Source organism: Neoarius graeffei, chromosome 13 (assembly GCF_027579695.1).
Source record: "Neoarius graeffei isolate fNeoGra1 chromosome 13, fNeoGra1.pri, whole genome shotgun sequence".
NCBI lineage: Eukaryota > Metazoa > Chordata > Actinopteri > Siluriformes > Ariidae > Neoarius > Neoarius graeffei.
The window spans coordinates 54,084,072-54,100,643 of NC_083581.1; the positions used below are offsets into that span (position 1 = coordinate 54,084,072).

General features: G+C 46.8%; 1 protein-coding gene across 1 annotated transcript in view; it reads left to right on the top strand.

Moving 5' to 3' along the window:
- Nucleotides 1-16,572, top strand: part of LOC132896173 (solute carrier organic anion transporter family member 4A1-like) — an 83,585-nt gene that overhangs the window by 45,685 nt on the left and 21,328 nt on the right. Inside the window, exon 11 of the mRNA XM_060936888.1 lies at nt 15,996-16,144. Coding sequence (XP_060792871.1) covers nt 15,996-16,144 — 149 coding nt within the window. The remainder of the gene's footprint in view (nt 1-15,995; nt 16,145-16,572) is intronic.

Genomic DNA, 16,572 nt, shown 5'->3' on the forward strand with positions numbered 1-16,572 from the left:
TGGTTTCTTAGCTACTTTGTTTTCACTAATGTTTCACTTGTATTAATTAGCTCAATTAATAATTAGTTAACAATAATGATTATTATTATTAATAATATTAATTAAGTACTTGGATTAGATATTACTCTAATGTACTAATCAATTAAACCAGTTTATCAGCTAACTGTGGTTGGCAGCTGAATTTCAGTTCTGTGATTAACACACTGTTAATGATTCACCATTAAAGTCATCTGTGTTATACCTTGGCAGTTGATTTTGGGTATACAGCAGTTTACAAGTTATTGTTGAGAGATTCACAAGGTCATTAAACTAATCCTCACACGGGGCACCACTTTAATGTAGGTTGAATTGGGATTAATTAAATTATAAATTATGTAATAATTGATAATTAAATTAATCAATTTATAAATAAAGATCAGTCTCATAAAATCTTAAATTATTAATCTTAATACTCACCATGAATGGTTACATTCAAGATTAATGGTAGCTCTGTATTAGAGGGGAAACCCAGTTGTGTACAAAAGCTAAATTCTGAAGGAAAAAGGAGTTCTAAATAGTTGACCTTGTGAATAAACAACAGGAACAAGTAAAATGCAATTCAATTTTATTAGCTTTTATTTGTCTACTACTCACTAATAATAATAAACTCAAAATACATTCAATGTCAGCAAAGGTAATAACAAGACAAAACAATGGAACAATTACACCTGGACTATAAATTTGAGGGAAAGAGAGAGAGAAAGAGATAGAAGGAAAAAAAAAGAAAAGAATCCCTTGTGTGTGCGTGTGTGTGAGGCTAGGGCAAGCCGATGCGTGTGTGTGTGTGACCTAGCTTGTCGTTAGCTAAAACAAAGGAATGTTAGCTAAAACAAAGGAATGTTAGCTAAATAGAACAAAGGATTAGCTCTGTGGCTAATGTGTGCTTTGTGTAGGTATCTGTGGGCAGATGCTAATGCTAGCCACTCTGGCAATGCTTAAACAAAATGGCGGTCAGTGCCTAGGTGTCGTATCACAGGTAACTCAATGAGGAAGGTATCAAAATGGCGTCGGAAAAATGGCGCCTGCAGGCCTAGTCGAGAACACAAGCCTACCAGCTAGCGTATCACCCTGAGGTAGCTAGCAATAAGTTGCTAAGGAGAATCTGACCACGCTACAGCTGGATCCAAACACTGCACTTAACAACAATTTCCAACAGACTATCTAGGCAAAGAACTCAACGCGAGAGAGAGAGAGAGAGAGAAAGAGTGTGAGAGAGTGTGTATATGTGTTGGATGGAGAGAACTAGGCCTTGTAGCGGTCTAGCCTCGGAGCTTAAAATAACAAACTTGTCGCTGCGCTGCTAATCAGATAGGGAAGCTAGCAATGGAGTTAAGGAAAGATATCATGCAAGATACCCTGTCTAACAAGTTCAAAGAAAAAAAAAAAACAGAACCAAAACAAACAATAAAAACAAACAAACAAACAATAAAAACAAACAAACAAACAATAAAAACAAACAAACAAACAATAAAAACAAACAAACACCTTCCGTGTCTGAGCGGGTATGCTAAATAGCTCAAAGCTTAAACATGACCCTAACAACCATCTGAATAAGCTACAAATTAAAAATTTGCCCAAGTGCCTACTCAATGCGATGGAAGTTCTTTCTCCGATGTCCGCGCTGAGGGTCGCAGTCCGAGGAGAGGAGGTTAGCGGCGCGTTGCGTCCAACCGCGGCTAACGAAGCAGGGAGATGAAGGCCTAGCTGGCCCACGGTGCTTCAGGAGAAACCTCCGGTGATGCGTCGACGAGAAAAAGGCTGAGAGGAGCGAAGCTGTCCGCAAATGCCTCTTAGCGTGTGAAAACTACTTAACTGTAGTTAAACTTTGCAAAGGTTTAGAATCGAAACCACTATATCGCTGAAACTTAGCGGGTCGTTCAAAAGTTCGGCCGAAACTAATTTGAACAGGCTGTTCTCAGACAATAGCGGTTAGTCTCAACACTGTAGGCGAGCGTGCCTACAGTCCGTCCGACCACTCCAGTAGTCAGAACATGAGAGAGCGAATCGAGGCGCTCTCGATACAGTTAAAGCAGTTCCACTTCACGTCACATCCGGGTGGAGCGCGCAAGGAAATTGTGGGATCGTTATAGGGGGCGCTGGCGAGTTACCAACATTCCCCCCTTGGCCATAGGCGCTGAAAGGAGTGATACCCTATGGGCACATGGTGTTTAGTCTGCGACCCACGGTCCCTAGTAATCCACAATGAGGTAGTTCCACAATGAGGTAGTTCCACAATGAGGTAGTTCCAAGGGTCCTTTCTGTGAAAAGTCTTTCAGACACAGTTCAACAGTTCAATTCATTTCATACAGTCCATAAGATGCATAGGCACTTGGGCATGAAAGCATAGGCACTTGGACATGAAAACAATTACACTATGGCTACTTAACTACCTTCTACATACAATATTTCACACAGCAAACAAAAATAGTCAAAACTCCATAAAGGAAAATGGAAAAGAGGGGTTAGTTAGCGTGTTAGCAAGCCTACTCTTCAAGAAAGTTAGTGGAGGCCTTAGGCCTGATGGAGAATCGGACAATGCCACGATCTAATTTCTCAGGTGCGTAGATCGTTTTGTCCAGTTTGCGGTGTAGTGTCAGTATGTACCTGTGTAGAGTGATGGCTATGAAGACTGTGATAACCCAACCGCTAGCTAGAAATCCCAGCGCAATTCGGCTTATTAAAGATCCTTGATCGGACGAAGGGTTTGCGCGGTTATTCAAGAAAGTGGTAGCGATGCCAGTGGGCTTAAGATCGAATTGCACGGTTTTGGTCCCTTCCAGCAGTAGTTGTGCTTGGAGGGTGGAGTTTATCTCAAGTTCGTGACCTGGGAAGGCATCGGGCATTTCTATCTCGGTCTCATACTGGTCAGCGCTAAGGTGATGGAGGGTGATGTCACCCACGTGAACAGTGGCTCCTAGTGGGACACTTAGGAGAGAGGTTTCGTTAGGGATCTTCATTCTAGTGGCAGTGTTATGTTGATCATATGATACCAGAATCTCAGTTTGGGGAGTGTTGATTAGCCACCGATTACCAGCTCTTTCTACTCTAGTTCCTATTCCTTCATCTTTAATAGACAATTTGCCTGCACACTTCTGCTCGGGGACTTTTGTCAATCCACAGAGACGGTCTGTGGTGTCTCGGATAAAGGGATTGCTGGGGCAGACCCAGTGGATATCTTTGGTAGAGATGCACATGTCTAAGTTAGGGACGAGGTAGATAGAGGGGTTGTCATCGTGATAGGCTATGGTGGGAGGTGTCTGCAAACGTACGTGTACGTCGTTGTTCCAGAAACCTACATTAAGGACAGATTTGATTCTGTATATGTTTTGCCGTTCAATAACGGGGAGATTGAGGATGAAGCCTATTTCTAGGTTTTGAGGGTTCACAAAAATGGGGATAGCACTGCCAAGACTATAAGCCAGATGAATCTGTGATGAGTAAACGTTAGTCGTGGTAGTAGATCGGAGTATGCTGTCAACCATGCTGAGGGGTATCAAATATGGTGGGATTTTACGTCCACTCAGGGTGCTGAGAGAGCTACTTACTTCTCTCATCAGGTCCTGCATTAGGTCTCGGATTACTCGGACGTACTTGACTTCGCTTCTCATGATTGCTGCTAGCCTGTCTACGGCATGTACTGTGTTCTTGATTAATGTAGAATGCATGTTAACGGTTAGTATGGTTCCCTGCAGGGTTTTGCCTAGGCCCTGCAGCTCCTCCTGTTGAGTTAGTAGTCTACCCTGGATTTCTGCAACATACAGGAGTTTGTTATTCCGATTTGAGTGGTAACAAGGGTGGTTACTTATAGATGCACGCTTATGGATTGAGAGGCATGCAACTAAGTTGGGCAGGCTATAACTTACTGTTTGTCCACCCCCCTATGGAGTGTGGACTGCTCAAAAAGCTTTATTTGGTTGCTATGGACCCATCTATACGAAGGCGCCTGGCTGGGCTTCGAAGTTTTGATGCGGTAGGCGACGGGGGACAGTTTACCGACGATTTCGAAAGGGCCGGACCAACGGGGTAAGAATTTCCTGGCTACTCCTACCGGTTTGGTGAAATTGAAGTATAGGACTCTGTCGCCTACTTCGTACTCACGGTGTGTCGCCTTTCTGTCGTAGTAAGCTTTCTGTCCTTTTGCACTCTTTTCGAGGTGTTCCTGGGCCCACGCAAATGTGGCCTGCAAGTGGCGTTGCAAGTCGGTGACGTACTGGTGTGCGGTGTACGCAGTGGCAACGCTTAGGTCCTCTGGTCGGTAGAGGAGGTGTAAGGGAAGAACCATTTCACGGCCAGTCATCATTTCGAACGGGGTGACTCCGGTGGTGCGGTGAGGAGTGGACCGAATGGCCATCAGCACCAGAGGGAGTTTGATGTCCCAATCTTTGCCATGGTGACTCACATACTTGCGAAGCATGCTCACGATGGTTTGGTTGGCGCGTTCGACCTGACCGGAAGACTGAGGATGATACGCGATGTGGAATTTTGCCTCGACTCCGAGCATCTCCCACAACACTCTCATGACCTCTGCGGTGAAATGAGTACCTCGGTCGGAATCAATGGATAGGGGCAAGCCCCAACGGCTGAACACATGGTTCATAAGAAGGAGAGCGGTGGTCTCTGCGGTTTCGTTTGGGGCGGGCAAGCATTCCACCCACTTCGTGAACGCGCAAGTGACGGTCAGGAGGTACTTATTACCTCGAGCTGATTTCGGCACCGGTCCGACCCAGTCTATCTGGAGATTAGACCAGGGGAATGAGATGCCTTTGCTTTGCAGTGGGGCGCGGTTCAACGGTTGGGCTGGTCGGAATTGGCAGCAAATCAAGCACCCTTTAACATACTCGGTAACGTCCTGAATCATGAAGGGCCAATAGACAATCTGTTGGAGTGTCTGGTAGGTCGCCTGAGCGTTCCTATGGCCCCCGCACGGGCTGTCGTGAGCGTACTGCAACATGACCCCCCTATGATCTGTGGGCACGACCCACCGGGGAGGTCCCTGGTTGCGTGGTGTGTACACCAGGAGTCCTTTCTCGAGTTTTAAGCCGTTTTTGAGATTGTGAAGGTGGTTTAAGTCTCGGGACTGTTGCAACTCTTGTGGGGAAATTGGGGACGCCACGGGGTCCGCAAGGAACTTACGGATTTGGTGGATCACGGGATCCCTTTCCTGCATAGACACCAGGTCGGCGTCCTGGGGCAGTCGGCCGAGTTGCACGGTTCCTGCTTGGGGTACTGCGTCAGTTTGACCTGCTCTAGCCTGTCGGCGAGTAATCGCGGTTACGTTATGGCGTGGCGTCTCGGGAAGCCATGACGGCTGGAATTCCCAAAGGGGGCCGTCCACGGCTCCCGCTTTGGCGAGGCCATCTGCCTCATCGTTACCGACTTTGTCAGGTCCTGGGACTTGAGAATGTCCCTTCACCTTCTTCCAATAGACGCACATTCCCTGTTCGGTTACGAGTCGATCGCATGCTACGAAGAGTTCGGAGTGTTTCACTTCCTTGCCCCTTGCGTTTTTCATGTCCTGCACCTTCCACGAGGGAAAGTGTGAGACGAAGCTATGCCTGGCATAATTTGAATCAGAGCAGAGGACTAACCGCTTGATGTTCTGACAGGCAGCTTGTTGCAGGACGATGAGCACGGCTGCTACCTCCGCATATTGGCTAGTCTTAGCCCCGAGTCGATGTTGGTATTTCCCTTGTATAGGGCCGTTCGCCCATACGATACCGACACCGGCTTGGACTTTGCGTTCATGATGGAATGAGCATCCATCTATGTAAGCGGTGGGGAGGTCTTTGCAGACGTTCTCGTCATAGTAGTGGTGGTCGGAGGGGAGAGCAGGTACGGTTGTTAGTTCGGTTTGATCCGGACTATTCTCGCAGTCGCAATGCTGGCATTCCGCCAGGCCTCGGCCAAGCGCCATCTTGTGGTTCTGGGCGTACTTCACCTCGACGTCGTAGCCCTGTAGTGCCATCATCCAAGCTGCGATGCGACTGTTCGAAACTCTTCCCTCTCTCAGCCTCTGGCTGTTCAAGAACGAGACCGGTTGATGATTGGTCTCTATCACCACCTTCTGGCCACCAATGTAACTGCGAAAGTGTTCAACGGCCCAGACCGTGGCCAGCAGGGCTTTTTCGCAGTCTGAAAATTTCAACTCCACAGCACTGAGGGACCGACTGGCGTATGCTACGACACGGCGATCTTTGTCATGCTGCTGTGACAGTGCAGCGCTCAGGCAGTGGGTGGAGAAACTAGCCTCCAAGAAGAACGGTTTGTCTTTGTCGGGATACGCGAGGCAGGGAGCAGAGCAGAGCTTCTGCTTCATGCTCTTGAACGCGAGTTCTTGAGGCTCACTCCACTGGAAGGGTTTATCCTTCCGGAGGAGCTCAGTGAGCGGTCGTGCTATCTCCGCGTAGTCCTCGATGAACTGTCGGGAGTAGTTGCAGACCCCTAAGAAGCTCCTGAGTTCGGGTACGTTGGATGGGGCTTTGATATCTTGGATAGCCCGCACCCTCCCTGACTGGGGTTCAATGCCATCTGGCCCGACGCACAGTCCAACGTATTCAACTTTGGTGCGACACCACTGCCCTTTGGTGACAGAGAGCTTCGCTCCTGCTCTGGACAGCTGGGACAGAACATGGCGTATCTCTTCGAGGTGTGCATCAAAAGTCTGTGACCTAATGAGGATGTCATCGACATAGATCAAGTTGCCACGAGCTGCGGCATCGCTCATTGCCTTATGCAAGAAGATGTTGAATTCAGCGGGGGAGTTCGCGTAGCCGAACGGACATCGGTTGAAAGTTAGCTGGCGGTTCCCAAAGGAAAAGGCCAGCTTGTGCTGGTCAGCTGGATCCACGCGCATGGTCCAGAATCCACTCGCCACGTCGGCGGTGGAGAAGAACTTTGCACCCTTCACCTTGGCAAGTTCTTGATCCAGATGGATCATGGGCCATCTTGACAAGGGCACTTGCTTGTTCAGCTGCCTATAGTCAATGGTGAGACGCCACTTGCCGTTCGGTTTCAGCACTGGCCATAAGGGGGAGTTGTAAGTCGAGTTACACTCACGAATGATCTGCTTTTCCAGCAGAGTGTCCAGTGTTTCTTGTATTGAGTCGTATGCGGCTAACGGGATTTTGTATTGCCGCACGAACGTCGGTGGAGCGTTCGGATCTGTTGGGATTCGGACGGTGTGGATGTCCGTGACTCCGCAGTCATTGGAATCTCGCGCCCAGATCGCCTTGAAGTCGTAGAACAGTTCACGGAGCTGTCGTCTCTGGGCATCCGTGGTCAGGCTGTCAGCTTTCACCAGCTGTTGTTGAACTTCTCGTTCAAAGCCTGGGTACGGTTCACCTAGAGCTGAATCAACGACCTCAGTTGCAGGGGTGTCGTTGCTCGATTGCGTGGCAAGAGCATACACCAGCATGTGTTTCGGGGTGTCAGTTCTGGTCATGACTATGCGCTCGTCGCGAAGCATGTCGTGAGGTTCGACGTGGATCATGTGGAAAGGAAGAGTGATCCAGGGAGGTTCCACTGGATCGGAATGAGTGTCCGGCGTTGGCAGCTCACCGATGACTGGAATGGTGAGTTCAAAGTCATGGAATGCCTGGTCTATCAGAAGGCCTAAAGGCCGACGGGCGGGGATCGTGATGGCGTCCCGCGTGGAGTTTTGAACCAGGAGGTAAGCGGAACGATGACTCACTTCAAGCAGCGGAGTCCCACACACGGCTAAATCGAGCTCCATGAAGAATCTGAGAGGCTGGAAGAACGCCTGGGGGCTACGAAACTGTTGGTCTTTCATGATGACCAGCTTAAGAGGGGAACCAGCAGTCCTAGCGGGAATGACAATGTCAAATTCGCTAGTGACATGGCAGGCTTGGGGAATCGTTTGTCCTGACCGCATTTGTTCCGGGTCAGCTTGGAACGGGTGCTTAGCAGCGTCGGCTTGGGTCCAGATGACCCGGTTGACTAGGTCCAGTTGGGCTCCCAGTCTGACCAAGATGTCTGCCCCAATGACCAGTGGGTCAGGAAGTCCGGGGACGACACTCAAGAAATGAAGGAATTCTCTCTGACCGATGGCGAGCGACACGGCGCAGACGCCTGTGGCTTTGATGGGGCTCTGGGGTTGTTCGGCTGACAGTAGCCGGTGGCTCTTCTGCACAAAGACAGCGGAAGGAGTGCTCTGACGCACTATGTCGAACCACGTTTGGCTGATGGCTGACTTCTCTGACCAAAGCGCTAACCTGACGGCAGGTGCCGTGACGCCGTTGACAGCAATGTTGCCAGATATCCAGGGGTAGTACCTGGTTGGGGCAGATTCGCCAAGAAAGCAAAGGAAAGACGGGTGGCCATCAAGCGCGTTGCGGTTGAGAAGAGTGTCGGTTGAGTTTGGTGCGTCTTGACTCGGCTCAGGGTGGAGCGGAGTGGTCTCGAGGTTCTCGGGGACCTGCCCTGACTCAGCTATCGGTGGAGTAGCCTCCACGCTAACTTCATCGCAACAGGCTCGATCGTGACGACGAGGATCTGGGGTCTGTGGGGACGCGACCTGGGCCCACAGTTGCCCACGACGACAGTCAATGAGGGGCGCTAGCCTATCTAGTAGGTCTTGGCCAATGAGGAACGGTTCTACCCCAACAGAGCAGATGTAAGTGGGGTGAGTGATGGACATGCCCTGGAAGGTGAGTTCTAACCATGCAATGGTTGTTACTGGGGCTTGATTCTGGGTGAAGCTAACCAAGTTGACGTCACAACGTTCGGTTCTGATGGGTCTACCTTGCGCGCGCCGCGCATCAGAAACCTCTGCGAAGACTTTGGAACACATCAGGGTGATTTCTGACCCGGTATCTAAGAGAGCTTGGAGGGAAACGTTGCCTTCTACCACAACTGGGGTATAGATACGCTTGGCGTTGCCTTTCCTAACCAAATCTCCAAGAAACTGCGTCAGGGGTGCATCCTGCGGGTCAGGCTTCACTAACGGAGGGGGTGGTTTCAACTCATCGCTGCCTATTGGGCAGGGGTCCTTTCCCCACCCCACGAGGTAGACACGCGGTGGTGGTGGGGATGGGTCCCGGCCTAGTCATGCTGACGGTTCGTCCCTGTCCTTGCTCGGCTTACCCTTCCTGTTCTTATTGCTCAGCAGTTGTTTAACCCGTGCTAATTCGGTCCTCAATTCTGCCATCCCAAGCGGCTCTTGGTTGGCTTGTTTAATCCGTGCTAATTCAGCCCTCAGTTCTGCCATCCCAAGTGGCTCTTGGTTGGCTTGTTTAGCGGTAGCTAGCTTAGGGCTCCGCTCCCTTCGAGAGGAGTTGCGATGGGGCCTTGACTGTCCGCTATTCTGAGATTTAGGGCCGTGACTGCCAGGTTTGCGGTTACCTTGCCCTTTGGCGTTGGGGCCCTGTTCCCCCTTGGCTCCAGCTTGTCGAACTTTCCAGTTACCTTTGGGTTGACTCGACGTCTGGTGGCCGGGGTTTGGGTTCGCCCAAGGGGGCCCGCGGTTTGGGGCTTCATCCCCTTCTAGGCCTAAGGACTGACCTTCCTGCTCATATAGGCTGAGGACTCTGGGATCGTCCTCGTGGCGGTCTGTGGGTCGGACGAACGTCTCCCACGTTAGTTGTGCGGTGCGACGCATTTCTCTCATAGTATGGGGGCGCTGGCGACACGCGAGTGTTACTTGGTTACGGATGCACGGGTGAAGGTTATGGAGGAAGAGGGACTTGAAGTTGCGATCTTCCTCTAGCCCGGGCTCGCTTCTGCCCTGAAAGTACGCTGCACGGAGCCGACGGTAGTACTCGCGAGGGTGTTCGCTTCGTTTCTGTCTGATCAGAATGGCACCCATCGTCGCAGCAGTCTCGTCCTCGTACAACGAGTATTCCTCTTTCAAGTACTTGCGTATCTTCTTGTAGTTGTCGAGGACTGACTGCGGTAAGGTCTCAACGAATGCTCGTACGCCACTACCTAAAGTTTTCCAGACTAGTCTGGCCTTTTCATGCGACGTAGCCTCTGGCAGGTCCAGGAGGCTACGCTCGATTTCCCGGAAATAATCATTAACGCTTCGGTGTCTATGATTTTCCGGCTCAAAACGCTCTATGTCTTTCGCAAGGACGTCGATTTGGCGGATCCTAGTTTTGCGTTCTGCGACGAGGCGTTTTGATTTTGACCCGTAGGGGTCCTCGCTGTCTTCGCTATTTGAGCTGCTCTCATATCGCCTATGTCTGCGTTTCGGCTTGGAGGCGGCCTCTCCGTCAGAGGAGTCTGAGGGTACGTAGCGCGGCGTTTTCTGCGGGCTAGAGGCTGCAGCGATATTGAAGCGCGAGGGGGTGTAGTGGGGAGTAAAGTAAAAACTCCCAGCGCCACGAGGTGGCGATCGCGCGACTTTCACGCGAGTTGAGCTTGAGTGCGGTGTCTGATCTACCGTTCTAAGCTCAGGTTCTTCCTCCTCCAGAGCGGAACTCTGTTCTTGGGAGGGTTTGGCCGATCCCTCATCTGAGCGACGTGCTTGCGTCACTTCTTCTCTGAGGTATTCTATTTCGCGCTTTAGTTCATCTTGTGTGGCTCTCAGGCCCACGAGGCTACTCTCCGCGCTTTCTGCTCTCCTTTGAGCTTCGGCCAGTTGTCGTTTTAGTGTTCTTTTCTCTTGTTCGAGGGTCATACACACATGTTCCATTTCCTTATAGTAGATCATGAACAATTTGGGTAGCCCTTCTGGGAGAGTCATAGTACGCTCCTTAAGTTCCCTAACGGCTATGTGTATTTCATCAAAGCGAGCCTTTTGGTCCAGATCACAGAAGTAATTTCTCCTATCCTCCAGGACTTGGCCTAAATCACCTACAACGTCGAAGAGAGAGAGGAGGGGCCCTTCTGACTCCCTTGATGGGGAACGCGACATTTTGTTCGAAATGTATTAATTAACTTAAAGGAAATTAATACTAGGGGTTGATTAGGTTAGAATTTAATTTAATCCAAGTTGCTAAATAATTGATGTGGTTTCTTAGCTACTTTGTTTTCACTAATGTTTCACTTGTATTAATTAGCTCAATTAATAATTAGTTAACAATAATGATTATTATTATTAATAATATTAATTAAGTACTTGGATTAGATATTACTCTAATGTACTAATCAATTAAACCAGTTTATCAGCTAACTGTGGTTGGCAGCTGAATTTCAGTTCTGTGATTAACACACTGTTAATGATTCACCATTAAAGTCATCTGTGTTATACCTTGGCAGTTGATTTTGGGTATACAGCAGTTTACAAGTTATTGTTGAGAGATTCACAAGGTCATTAAACTAATCCTCACACGGGGCACCACTTTAATGTAGGTTGAATTGGGATTAATTAAATTATAAATTATGTAATAATTGATAATTAAATTAATCAATTTATAAATAAAGATCAGTCTCATAAAATCTTAAATTATTAATCTTAATACTCACCATGAATGGTTACATTCAAGATTAATGGTAGCTCTGTATTAGAGGGGAAACCCAGTTGTGTACAAAAGCTAAATTCTGAAGGAAAAAGGAGTTCTAAATAGTTGACCTTGTGAATAAACAACAGGAACAAGTAAAATGCAATTCAATTTTATTAGCTTTTATTTGTCTACTACTCACTAATAATAATAAACTCAAAATACATTCAATGTCAGCAAAGGTAATAACAAGACAAAACAATGGAACAATTACACCTGGACTATAAATTTGAGGGAAAGAGAGAGAGAAAGAGATAGAAGGAAAAAAAAAGAAAAGAATCCCTTGTGTGTGCGTGTGTGTGAGGCTAGGGCAAGCCGATGCGTGTGTGTGTGTGACCTAGCTTGTCGTTAGCTAAAACAAAGGAATGTTAGCTAAAACAAAGGAATGTTAGCTAAATAGAACAAAGGATTAGCTCTGTGGCTAATGTGTGCTTTGTGTAGGTATCTGTGGGCAGATGCTAATGCTAGCCACTCTGGCAATGCTTAAACAAAATGGCGGTCAGTGCCTAGGTGTCGTATCACAGGTAACTCAATGAGGAAGGTATCAAAATGGCGTCGGAAAAATGGCGCCTGCAGGCCTAGTCGAGAACACAAGCCTACCAGCTAGCGTATCACCCTGAGGTAGCTAGCAATAAGTTGCTAAGGAGAATCTGACCACGCTACAGCTGGATCCAAACACTGCACTTAACAACAATTTCCAACAGACTATCTAGGCAAAGAACTCAACGCGAGAGAGAGAGAGAGAGAGAGAAAGAGTGTGAGAGAGTGTGTATATGTGTTGGATGGAGAGAACTAGGCCTTGTAGCGGTCTAGCCTCGGAGCTTAAAATAACAAACTTGTCGCTGCGCTGCTAATCAGATAGGGAAGCTAGCAATGGAGTTAAGGAAAGATATCATGCAAGATACCCTGTCTAACAAGTTCAAAGAAAAAAAAAAAACAGAACCAAAACAAACAATAAAAACAAACAAACAAACAATAAAAACAAACAAACAAACAAACAATAAAAACAAACAAACACCTTCCGTGTCTGAGCGGGTATGCTAAATAGCTCAAAGCTTAAACATGACCCTAACAACCATCTGAATAAGCTACAAATTAAAAATTTGCCCAAGTGCCTACTCAATGCGATGGAAGTTCTTTCTCCGATGTCCGCGCTGAGGGTCGCAGTCCGAGGAGAGGAGGTTAGCGGCGCGTTGCGTCCAACCGCGGCTAACGAAGCAGGGAGATGAAGGCCTAGCTGGCCCACGGTGCTTCAGGAGAAACCTCCGGTGATGCGTCGACGAGAAAAAGGCTGAGAGGAGCGAAGCTGTCCGCAAATGCCTCTTAGCGTGTGAAAACTACTTAACTGTAGTTAAACTTTGCAAAGGTTTAGAATCGAAACCACTATATCGCTGAAACTTAGCGGGTCGTTCAAAAGTTCGGCCGAAACTAATTTGAACAGGCTGTTCTCAGACAATAGCGGTTAGTCTCAACACTGTAGGCGAGCGTGCCTACAGTCCGTCCGACCACTCCAGTAGTCAGAACATGAGAGAGCGAATCGAGGCGCTCTCGATACAGTTAAAGCAGTTCCACTTCACGTCACATCCGGGTGGAGCGCGCAAGGAAATTGTGGGATCGTTATAGGGGGCGCTGGCGAGTTACCAACACTTCATAAGTCACATAATTAGTTGATCAAGATCCACCTGTGTGCAAAGTGTCACACAATCTGTTACATGTCTTTATAAATCAACCTGTTCTGGAAGGACCCTGACTCTGTAACATTACTCAGCAAGCAACATGAGAACCAAGGAGCACTCCAAACATGCCAGGGACAAAGTTGTGAAGAAGTATGGATCAGGGTTGGGTTATAAAAAATATCCCAAACTTTGAATATTCCATGGAGCACCATTAAATCCATTATAGCAAAATTGAAAGAATATGTCACCACTACAAACCTGACGAGAGAAGGCCTCCCACCAAAACTAGCAGACCAGGCAAGGAAGGCATTAACCAGAGATGCAACAAAGACACTAAAGATAACACTGAAAGAGCTGCAAAGATCCACAATAGAGATGGGAATGTCTGTCCACAGAACCACTTTAAGCCTTACGCTCCACAGAGTGGGGCTTTATGGAAGAGTGGCCAGAAAAAAAGTCATTGCATAAAAAAACATGTTTGGAGTTTTCCCAACAGCATGTGGCAGACTCCCCAAACACATGGAAGAAGATTCTCTGGTCAAATGAGACAAAAATTGATCTTTTTGGCCATCATGGGAAATGCCATGTGTGGCACAAACCCAACACCCTGAGAGCACCATTCCTACAGTAAAGCATGGTGGTGGAAGTATCATGCTGTGGGGATATTTTCCATCTGCAGGGACAGGAAAGCTGGTCAGGACTGAAGGAAAGATGGATGGCACTACATACAGAGCAATTCTGGAGGAAAACCTGTTTGAGTTAGCCAGAGGTTTGAGACTGGGATGAAGGTTCACATTCCAGCAGGACAATGACCCTAAACATACTGCTAAAGCTACACTGGAGTGGTTTAAAGGGAAACATTTAAATGTCTTGGAATGGTCTAATCAAAGTCCAGACTTCCATCCAATTAAGAAAACGTGGCATAACTTAAAGATTGCTGTACACCAATGCAACCCATCTAACTTAAAGGAGTTGGAGAAGTTTTGCCTTGAAGAATGGGCAAAAATCCCAGTGGCTAGATGTGCTAAGCTAATAGAGACATACTACAAGAGACGTGCAGCTGTAATTGCACCAAAAGTTGGTTCTATAAAGTATTGACTTTGGGGGGTGAATACCTATGCACACTCAAGATTTGTGTTTTTTCATCTTAATTATTGTTTGTGTCACAATCAAACAACAATGGTGGTAACCCCAAAAAAATCCATTTTAATTCCAGTTTGTAATGTGACAAAACAGGGCAAACACCAAGGGGATGAATACTTTTGCAAGACACTGTACCTTCCAAATAATCTGTTGGCATGGAAATGGCATCTGATGGTGGTTTTGGAGACTTGGAAACCCCAAGATTTTAGTCTTTCTTGGATTTCGCCAACAGTAACCATTGGGACAAAATAAACTCGAGTCCTCTTCCAGGCAAGTTTGTAGCAGTTCCAGTTTGTGTCCACTTTTTTTTTTTTTAATTATTGCCATAACAGGAGAAATGGTCATTTTCAGGTGAGTATCTATTATTTTTATATAAACATTCCCTGTCTTATGAAGTTCAACACACTTCTAACACGTCTCTTGGAATATGTCTCTAACATTTGGTTTGTGTTCTCTTATCTTTCCCATGTTGATGAATGACTACAGGAATTTGGCCTCTGTTTCACCTCATATTTATACCCCAGTTAATCAGGAACTCATGGATTATAGCTTGAACATTCCTGCATACTCCAATCAACTAAAATATGTACAATTTAAATGGGAAACATGCTTCAGTTACATTCAAATCAAAGTCCTTCCCATGCCATAAAGCCCATCAGGTGGTGCCAATCTCCATTTTAGTAGCCCTGGGTCTCTCGCCTATTACATAGTTAAGGTTTCTCCTCATTTTTTTTTCAGTGTGAGATGAAGCTACTTCACCAAAAAGTTGATATTTTTTCTAACCCTTTTTTTTAGTAATCTTTACAAAGGGTGCCAGTAATCATGGAGAGCACTGTAAAAACAATCTCATAATTTGATGTCACCCAGATGAGTCTGGTTCCTTCAAGGTTTCTTCCTCATATCGCCTCAGAATTTTTTCCTTGCCACTGTCACCTCTAGCTTGATCATTAGGAATACATTTAAAAATTAATGTTTAAAATTTATATCCATAATTTATATATTTCTGGAAAATTTGTGACAATGTCCATTGTTAAAGGCACTATACAAATAAAAATGAATTGAAAATTGTCTTGTTGATATTTGGCTAGGGTGGCACAGTGGTGTAGTGGTTAGTACTGTCGCCTCACAGCAAGAAGGGCCAGGTTAGAGCCCCGTGGCCGGCGAGGGCCTTTCTGTGTGGAGTTTGCATGTTCTCCCCATGTCCGTGTGGGTTTCCTCCGGGTGCTCCGGTTTCCCCCACAGTCCAAAGACATGCAGGTTAGGTTAACTGGTGACTCTAAATTGACCGTAGGTGTGAATGTGAGTGTGAATGGTTGTCTGTGTCTATGTGTCAGCCCTGCGATGACCTGGCGACTTGTCCAGGGTGTACCCCGCCTTTCGCCCGTAGTCAGCTGGGATAGGCTCCAGCTTGCCTGCGACCCTGTAGAACAGGATAAAGTGGCTAGAGATAATGAGATGAGGTATTTGGCTAGATTTTACATAGGCAACTCTGAATCCATGTTAAAATGGTAAATTAGCAGCAAGTTAAATTGCATAACTTGGCAGAATAAAAGAGCATTAACAACAAGAAAGGTAAACTGAATGAAAATCTACTGCTAATGTCGTCATCTTTTGTTAATGTTTTCAACTCTGTGTGGTGAAGCTTTCTGGTTTGTAACTCATTTCTGTGTCATTGCAGGTAGCATCCCAGGTCCAATAGCATTTGGTTCAATGACTGACATCTCATGTCTGCTGTGGCAAGAACAGTGTGGAGAACGTGGGTCCTGTTACCTTTACCAGAATTCTGCCATGAGCCGATACACACTCATTACTGGCGCCATCTACAAGGTAGCACAATCAACTTTGACACTTGAACTGGATGAGTGGGGGTTCATCACACCTGATAATATCTTTTAACCCCTTAAAGGGGATATTATTCGTAAACATTGTATTAGTTTCCACTGTTATGCTGATGACACACAGTTGTATGTTTCTGCAAAACCTGATGAGAGACACCAGCTTAATAGAATTGAGGAATGTGTAAAGGACATTAGACACTGGATGCTTATTAATTTCCTTCTGCTTAACTCTGACAAGACTAAAGTACTTGTACTAGGACCACATGCAGCTAGAAGTAAGTTTTCTGATTACACAGTAACTCTGGTTGGCCTTTCTGTTTCTTCACGTGCAGCAGTAAAAGACCTCGGAGTGATTATTGACCCCAGTCTTTCATTTGAAACTCACATTGATAACATTACCCGGATAGCTTTCTATCA